At 31.1% G+C, this 10051-nt stretch overlaps 1 protein-coding gene across 1 annotated transcript in view; it reads left to right on the top strand.

Moving 5' to 3' along the window:
- Positions 1 to 529: 529 nt before the first annotated feature.
- LOC111089435 overlaps positions 530 to 10051 on the top strand; it is a 12262-nt gene continuing 2740 nt past the window's right edge. Inside the window, exons 1-4 of the mRNA XM_022401947.1 lie at positions 530 to 703; positions 3963 to 4015; positions 4737 to 4835; positions 5913 to 5984. Of these exons, the coding sequence (XP_022257655.1) occupies positions 580 to 703; positions 3963 to 4015; positions 4737 to 4835; positions 5913 to 5984 (348 nt within the window). The 5' untranslated portion in view covers positions 530 to 579. The remainder of the gene's footprint in view (positions 704 to 3962; positions 4016 to 4736; positions 4836 to 5912; positions 5985 to 10051) is intronic.

Raw genomic sequence — 10051 nt, 5'->3', positions numbered from 1 at the left:
TCACATCATTTTCATTTGGGCTTTACCCAACTGCAGAATACATGCATGAAATAATTAGAAAAAAATTCAAAATAAGTCAGAGTAAAAATATATTTCCTGAGTAATAGAAAGATAAAACATAGCAGCTCTCCAGCTGTTATAACATGTAAAGAATTGGTAAACAAATAACTGGTGGTATTTTCCAAAGTACACAGCTGTTTATGAAGCTCTCTTTAGTACTTTAATCAGCTAAAACATCAAGTTTATTTTTGAATAAGTAAATAAATTTAGATATTTTTCATGTATGTTCTGTGCTTTTTAATTACATCCGCTATAAACGGAAAAATGTTTTTAGAACATGATATATTTGTTCCAAATAAAGAAGTTTGTTAACTCAGCCTAAGATACCACAACAAGTTCCGGCATTTTATTTTATGCATTCAAAAATAACGTCGAAAACGATCGCGAAACAAATTTGCTTTCAACAAATACCGGATGTTCGATATTTCTATAAAACAGAGCAGTGAAAAACAAGACTCCAAATATTTTTCTCCCGCAAAAAATTGTACCGTAATCGATAACACTTTCTTGGCGAACAAAATGTTTAAATCTGTCGTCTTCAATGTTCTCGTTTTGATAACTTACGTTAATAGTCAAAATTCAAATCCTGGACAACATCGAAGAGCTTTGGTAAATGTCATTCGTGCTTTTAGTGGACTGTGCGGTAAGAATTTCTAAACTAAAATGTCACATGATAATTATAATTTTACAATTATAAAGGTGCAAGTTCTACATGTTTAATAATTAACTTTTCACTAACTTAGAGTTATCATGTAAATGTTTTAAAATATACTAAAAGTTATGGAAATATTTTAAAGAATTATAATGAAATCAATTTATTGAAACACGTGATATACTCTGCTTGCCAAAAAATGCTGAAAAACCTGTATGGATGAGTAAAAGTTGTGTGATTATCTCTCGCCGTTAAATAGTATATTTCTACTGTAGCTAAATTTCGCAGTCGAAGAGCGCATTTCTAATGTTTTCATTTCTTGTAGTCAAAGAATATATTTCTAATGTAATTAACTCTCGTAATAAAAAGGTGCATATCTTAAGTTACTAACTCTCTTATTCAAAACGCACATGTCTAATGTTTCCATCTATTACAGTGAAAGAATACATTTATGAAGTTACTACCACTTATATTTATGGTAAATGCAAAAGAGACGCCAATTAAAAAAATCATCTGAAGATAATCTTTGTGTGTAATCTAACATTTACTTCTTGTCTAAAATTTCCCTGTTCAATCTTGGTCAGTATCACAATTTGCTATTCTTCTCGAACTGTCAGGACTCTCTAGATTTACAGATAACTTTAGATTTTTGTAGCTGTAGTTACTTTAGCAAAATTAATTATCTGAGATTTATGGCTCTAATCCAGAATGAAAATAACACTCATAAATGAAATTATACGTTACAATGTAGATAGTAACTCTAAGTAGAAAGTCAATAGGTCAATTAAGACATCAGATTTGAGGAGAAATAGATATGAGATGGGGGAATGAGCAGATAAAAAATAATATATGCATGTCTTTATGCCAAATTAAATTAATGTTTAGTGAATTGTTTTTGTGTGTTCTGCCCACACTTATCTAGAGTTGCTGTTAAAACGCTATATCAAATATCAACATCCACTCCAGACCTTTCCATTGAATCACCGCGTTGTTTCCATTGGTATTTTAGAGATTTAAATGGTTGTTCATTATACCAAAACAAAGTAACAAGCAACAGAAACAGAGCTATTTTCTCAACAAACTGTTGGCTTCTACATGTGATAACAAAACAGCTTAAAACATATTCCACGTATCAGAGATTATTTACAAGAACACAGTAAATGGATGTGAAAAAAGTTGCATGTGCACGCATCCATGTACGTGGTTAGAAAACATCTCTGTATCAGCCTCTAATCCAAAAACTAAAATAAGTACAAAGCTAATTATGAAAGTCTTTCTATGTACCATGACCAAACAAGACGTTAGTGGCCATGGTCTTCCACGGATATCTTCTCTTTGAGGCACAAAGAATTTCTAACGTCGATACATTCATCCAATCTTTGGATCGTGAACTACCATACATTATTCAATGTACTGTAGTAGATTGCTATTTCTTGCTGCAAGTTTCAGTGCTCAACTAACTTGAGCGAGTCTGCTCTATCGTTGTCCCATTTGCACAAGGCATCCGCCAGACCAAATGATCCACCGCCCTGCACCCTCTACGGCTACAAATGTAACCCTGGTAAGGAATGCTAATGGGTGCTTCGCCTTGCCTAAGGGCGAGTTAGAGACTACAGCACCTAGAGAGTACTTGTCTCACTGTTACCCTGACAGTTAACTGTCCTACTGCTGAATGCAGTTTAACATTACGTCCAGGACGAAATTGTGACTATATATATATATAAAGAGGTACTTTGACATCAAAATTAAGAAAACAATGTTAAATAGCAAAAGCTGTGGACACTTGGACTCTTCCATAGTCATATATATATATAAAGCAGATTCCTCCATCTGCCATGTGTCACAAGGTGTTGTGGTGAGCTGGATCAATCGGTTTCGATTAAATTTTGTAGAGAAACTCTTTGAACGAACGGTTCAAATTTGGCAACCGTTCCAATGTTACCGTCTTATTTTTTGCGAGTAAGGGTTCAACTGAGCGAGGGGATTTTACTGTCGTGCGTAACACTTCTAAATTTGTCTTCGTCCTATCACTTCTCTTTATGCTCGGCATAACCGTGTACCTATTCCAGTAAATTGATATCTGTCAACAAAGCAAAGTGATTAAATTAAAAAAATAAAGTACTATTACGTCAGATGTTAAAAAATTACCCTTAACCAGAGTAAAATGTGCCTACAAATATTTTTTACACCAATGATAATAGCGAAGTACAAAGTTATTAGCGCGCAATTTCTAAATTTTCCGTGTTAAAAAACCATTTCTATATAGTTGTTGTTGTTTTTCGAGTAACTTAGTATTCATAAGTTTGCTGTGAACAGGTATTTAAATTATTTTTTTAGGTCTATAGGTGATGCAAGTGATACAATATATTTTAGCTTAATATGAGTATTCTTGGAAGTCATATCACGGTGACTATTTCTGGAAGTCGTACTTAGTTGTGTGGATATTTTGCCTCGTCCGCCATCATACATTTGAAAGTCTTATATTTTTGTATTTATCGTTAGTTATATGACTGATGTTTATTTAAGATACTAATAGATCATATTTGGTATAACATGACAAACAATTTTGGGTAAGTTTCTTACTTACTGGTAGATCGCTAACTCAATTTTTGCTTTACACTTTGATGTTTTATAAAGCGAAACCTTTATTTTTAAAGCTTAATTTTTATAATTTTTGTTTTATATTTCAGTGCAAATAATATCAAACAAAAATATAATTTAATTAATGTCACATTTAAAAACAGTATAGAATCAGTTATTCTACATAAGTTGAGAGTTTTTACACCATTATTAAAGGTGAAACAGTTCTTACACACATTTCTACGAAATAAAATCTACACTTTTAAATTTTTTTCTATGAAATGCATTTTTATAAACCTTTTAATAATATGTTTTCATTCCATAAAATAAACAATGTCTATATTTTTCGTTTGAAAATTATTTTTCTTGAAATGATGACGTTATTTGACAAATTACTTTTTTCTTTTCTAAGAAGTAAAATAAAGATGTTTTATATAATTCGTTATTGTAATTTACATAATATTTCACATAAGTAATTTCTCAGGTGAGTCAGCAGTAAGATTACAGTGCTAAAATCCAAGGTTCGATTCCATGCAGTGGAAAGAGCACAAATAGCCCATTGCGTAGCTTTGTACTAATAAAATAACAACAATATATACCTAAAAACCTTGTATAATTTATAATATTTTAAAACAATTGAAAAATCAATGATAAATATATGTTGTTGCAGCTAACACTACAGGTCTCAATCTTGACAGCTGCATTATGATGTTAGAGGCAGAGGTAAGATGATGAAACGTTTTTTAACCATTTCATAATTAACGTGTATATATATATATATACTCATTGGCTACTGCTAAACTGTATAAATTGAAGGTACTGTTAACCTTACCACTTTCCTTCTGTTTAATCTCCGTTTTGTTGAGTTTATATACTTTAATTCCTAGTAATTAACAAATATAAATTATTTAATTGGTAACTTTTATTCATTTTACATTAGCGTACTACAATACAAAATAAACGTACACTATAATATAGTAATTTTGAAAGTTACATACTATGAAAAACTTTAAGACTGTGTATTTTGCACTTACAGCCTATAATAAATTTCTTACGACAGTGTATTTGAAAGTTACTCCATATGACAAGCTTTATCACAGTGGCTTAGAATATTACAGACCATGGCAAACTGTACCACAATGGTATTTGCATTCACAGCCTTTAAGACTTACCACAGTGTATTTGAGAGTTATAGCCTATAACAGATTTTACTACAGTGTACTTAACAATGATAGTTTATAGCAAAATTCACTACAGTTTCTATTTTACTGTTACAGTAGGTAATTTGAAATTTATATGTGTGTTTGTGTATGTGTTGTATGAAAATTTTAACTCTTGTCTTCAAAAACTTTTTTTTTGTATAAATTTGAATATTTATGACGTGAAGACAATGCTTAGTGAATGATTCATGTAGATAACAGTTACATTTATTTGTAACTTCTAGGATGGAACCGAATGGAATAGTTGTTTAACCACTGGTGGCTTCACAGATAACGCTGGTTTTCTAACGGCTGCCTGTGATGCACAGAGAAACATCAGAACGGTTAGTTTAATACTGTTTTGAAAACAGAAACAAAAAAAATATTTTTGTTATAAACATGCTGTAGACGGAACTCGCCATGGGACTTTTTTTTCTTCAAAATGTTTTTCGTAACTTAGTTAATTAACGACAACATTAAAAAATAATTTAGTTGATTCGTATTTTAACAAGCTTTGTGACATTCATAAACGTGTCATCTAATTAGCATCTGACTGATGAGCACAAAAGTATAAGCTTCAAACTGTGAACTAAAATTAATTCTTCTAATAAATTAGCAATACAAGTAATTCATAATTAAGTCAGTCCATGTGGTTCTGTGGCCTTTTCTTCTCTAGCCGTTATCTTCCCGCAATTTGGCAATAGCCTCACTTTCACCGTTCGCTATCCTCCACTTGTCTCATCCATGCCATCTCTAAATGTCGAATTAATTCATTCCCCTTTCTCTGCCCTAGTCTCTTTTTTTCCTGTCAGTCACCTGACATATTGTTGCCTTCTGTCCCAATATACTTTCGATGTTTATTATTATGTGTCCTGCTCATCTCCAGCCTTTTTCTCTTAACATTTCTACCTCATCTTTAACTGTGGTATTCTCCCTTATCTAATCCCTTCTTTAACTGTGGTATTCTCCCTTACCTAATCCCTTCTTTAACTGTGGTATTTTCCCTTATCTAATCCCTTCTTTAACTATCCAGTTTGTAACCCATAGAATATTTTTCCTACCTCTCCGAGGTTCATTGGTTAGACTTTCGTGGATATGCATGTAAAGACCACTAGAACCAACAACAAATTAAATTATTAAGAACACGATATTAAATTCAGACATTTTCAGCTGTCCAACGAATGGTAAACTACTAGCTAACGCTTTTAAAGAACTTTCAAACTAAAACAATTAGATCTTGAAAATATAAGCTGAGAGTTATTGAAATATCAGGCAGTTGTATATATCTTGATTTTAACTTGTGCTTTCAATAATATTGTTACGCATGTAACTTTATAGAGAGAAATAGCTGTCATTTTATACATAATATAATAGCTGTTTCTACTTTACTGACTGTTTTTCGGTAATTTTGTTTTTTGTAGATGATAGCATGTGTAAGATCAGCCGCAAGAACAAACTGGAGGAATGAAAGGAGGCGGATTATAACAGCTACAGTAAGTAGTGGTTGACATAAATACGCATCGCTAAATAATAACCTAAGTATTGAATATAATAAGAAAAAAGCGAGATTCATAAAGATAAGGGCTGGAAATTAATCTGAAGAAGTAAAAGCTAAGACCTGGGATAGTTAAACTAAGGAGGTAAAATAACTCCAAACTAGGTGAGATTCAAAACTGTGGCTTTGTTTTCCGGTCAGCTAGCTTTACAAATTAAGTTACTGGTTATTATGAAGGTTTTTCTCTCAGGTTTCCGTACATTAGTTGGCAGACCTCTTAGGCCATGATAACAGATAGAGTCCCATTTAGTTTTCGTACATTATTTGGGCGGAATAATTGGATGACTCTTGATCCACGACAATAGATAGAATACTATTTAGTTTCTAAACATCAGTTGATAAGGACGGAATAGTTAGCAGTACTCTTGAGCCATGACAATAGAGAAAATCCCACACAATTTCTGTACATAAATTTATAAGGACAGAAAAGTTGGCAGGGCTTTTGAACCATGACAATAGACAGAATCCCACAAAGTTTCTGCACATTAGTTTATAAGGACAGGATAGTTGGCAATATTCTTGAGCCATGACAATAGAGAGAATCCCACACAATTTCTGCACATTCGTATGTAAGAGTGGGATGTTTGGCAGTAACAAAAGACAGAATCCCACTTAGTTCTCAATTTTCATTTCTTCAGATCATTTTCTATCATTACAATGTGGTGTGCCAACCTCATAACAATTCCATCTGTAGTAGTTACTCACTTAAGACTAAGGATAATCATGGCCTAGTTGATATGTTTTAATTGTACTTTTGGATAATCTATTTATTGGGAAACATTATCTGCGCGAGAGAATATAAACTGGCCCATGAAAAATCCAACTTGGGCAAAACCAACCACACTAAATATAGCATGAGCTATAAAAATACATTAAACATAATTAGCATAAGTTTAGTGAATTAATCCATATCCTTCAGAACAACAAATAAACGTATCGTTTTAATTTCCCATAGACAAATTTTCCATTGCATAAAATAAACATTAGGTTTAGCTACGGTATTTATTGTACAACATAAATATTACTCTGTTAGAAGTATTTCATTAAATTAACTCACTGTTACTATAATATTTAATCACATAAACGCGGTCATTTTATTGCTTCTGAGGTTAAACATAGTAAAGAATTAGTTTTTGTATTTTAAAAACAATCACGCGAGTGTAAGTCCGTAGGTTAAGCTGTACTTTGTACGTTATCACTATGAAAAGGTTAAAGATAACAAACATATGAGATGACTTTAACCGTGTATATATATATGTGTGTGTGTGTGCGTGTGTGTGTATGGATATATGACAGTAGCTGTAGTAGGTATAAGGAATCATGGATATTACAATTGCGACGGATCCAGGGAATCAGGGGTAAAAGCCCCAATCCAACTATAATAAATATCTTATTTCCAATAAATAAGATGTATTTAAATTACATTTTAATAACTTCCATACGTAATGGCATACCTAATTCCAGCTCCCCCAAAGTTGTAAAAGCTTTTTTTCGTAGTTAAAATTACTTGTGGGGTTATAATGACGGAGATGAAATGCCCATCTCAAAAAAAAATTCAACTTTTTAGTCACTATTAATTGCAAAGTGTCACCTTTTGAAATCAGCAAAAATATACTTCTAAAAAGAAAGTTCTAAATATATTCGGCTAATTTTTTTTTGGAACTGACTTTGTAAATCACAACATACGATTCATTGGATTTGGGAAAACGTCCACCAAAAATAACTGATCACTATTCGTTGGTGACTAAGTAACTCTAGTCCTACAATGTTAAATTATGGACGGCTAGTGCAATTAACCCTCGTGTAGCTCTGCGCGAAATGTAGATGACTATCCAAACCTTCATATGGATAAGGTAACCCTTACCACATATTTTAATGACTTAATCTAATGAATTCAATCGATTAAAAGTATACACTACTGACTTCGATTGACCGTCGCATTATAATACCCTAACAGTTTGGTGGGATTTGAATTCGAACCAACGACCTTCAAATTACGAGTCGAGCGCCCTAACCACCTGGCCATACAGTACCGATGCTAATCTTATTTCGAAAAGAAGGTTATATACCTAACGTTTTACATGCCATATTGAGAATTTTCGTCAACACTAAACATATCGCACTAAGGCAGACGGACTGTCTTATAATCTTATGAAAATTATAAGACAGTAAAAAATGTCAAAGGTTCGTGTAAAAGTATATGATAATTAAAAATCTCAAAGGCTCGTGCTCGTTGGTGAAAATATTATTCGCTCTATAACCCCAAGCAGGTATAAGAATATTTTTGTCCCAAGCTACTAACCACATGAAACCCTCAGAAATGTTTAAAACATTTGTAAGATAACGAAATTTGAAAGTTTTGAAAATTTACATATATATTAAGCAGAATAGAGCTAGGTGAGATATTCAAGTTAAACTTTAAAACAAGTGAAAAATTTCCGCCAACAGTAATGTTAATAAACCATTTAATATATTTATTTTGGTATCGTTTATTACGGAGGAAATTGAATTACAATTTAAAACAAAAAAGAGCACATTTTTGTAAAATGGTAAATAAAGACATGTGAAATTGCAATATCTCTCGTTGTCGAACACAGTAGTTGAAAAATATTTTCTGACATTTAATATGAATACTGAATACTGACAGATTTGAATGAGGATGGTGTTTCTTCTACTTCAAGTACGGTATGTTGATATTTTGAAGACGTTCAACAATTGTATGATTGTTCAGAAAAATAAACACATGTTGACATTTTTTAGAGGGTATGCATTTAAATATAAAATTGGACTCATAATAATATAGCTAAAGGTTTTCACAGTTTCATATAAAATTAACCCTTATAGGTAGGTCTATTATTGTTTGTATATATATATATATACATTTATAATTCAAAGATGTAAAATTTCCTTTTTGGTAAAATCAATTGCTGACAATTTTTATTTAATTGTTTTTGACAAATTTGTTGAGATTAGTTTTGTTGTTGATTTTTTTACGTCACAATAACGTTTTAAAGTCAGAAAAGGTATTTTTATTTGACATCAACTTTCCAAACATTTCAATGTTATTTGTTTTTTTTATTATCCAGAAAATATTCTTTGTCGTTTAACTTAATTATATCTTCCATGATATTCTTTAATATAATCAAATCATTCATACATATTACGTTTAGTCTTTATTAATTTGAATTTTGAACTTGAATCGAAATGTATTTCGGATATTTGTAAACAAAATTGAGTACATTACATATACAGAAAATTTGAAATGGTTACCCTTGTCAGAAACTATTCCACTTAGTTCAGTAATTGTAAAATTGTTAATTTTAGTGCTTTACGATTGAGGGAAAAAATGTTTTTGTTAAATTAATTCCTATTATAAGTATTGATTAATTCACAGTGATGATTGCAAATTTATGTATCAGAGTTTTATATTATTTATGACGTTTTTGAATTACATTATTTATTTTTAATTTATTCCTTAGATAAATTGTGATATTATCTAGTAACAGAAAACATTTTGATTTCCATTTATGGGTAAAACTAGTCGATAATCAATTTCCCGAATGTAATTATTAGCATCCTCATTGATAGACAATATAGTATTGTGTATTTTAAATTATAGTGCTAATCTAAACTTTGATCAATTTAAAAATGATTTCTATTTGTAAATTTTCTGGAATAGAAATCCTAAGTTTCTTGTTCCTTTGTGAAAATAATGGTAACCAATTAATGTACTATCCTGCTGGTGTTATAGTACGATTAAAGTGTTAACGTTTTAAAGTAAAGAATTAAAAATATCCTAATAATTAAATAACATTGATCTAATAGTGGTTTTAGCTGAAGCTAATTATTCTACAAGTATCCTTAGAAGGAAAAGATAACAAAATGTCTGTATTAGTTGGAATTTTTATTTGTGGCTGGACAAAACAAATTACAGATTCCATTCCTAGGAGGATAAGAAATTAATTGTTTGCAAAGTACACTTTTTACAGTAATTTCACTTTTTCC

This window comes from Limulus polyphemus, unplaced genomic scaffold, assembly GCF_000517525.1.
Source record: "Limulus polyphemus unplaced genomic scaffold, Limulus_polyphemus-2.1.2 Scaffold4, whole genome shotgun sequence".
In the NCBI taxonomy this organism is placed as follows: domain Eukaryota; kingdom Metazoa; phylum Arthropoda; class Merostomata; order Xiphosura; family Limulidae; genus Limulus; species Limulus polyphemus.
The sequence above is the reverse complement of the archived record's forward strand: the minus strand, read 5'-3'. Positions and strand labels throughout refer to the sequence as shown.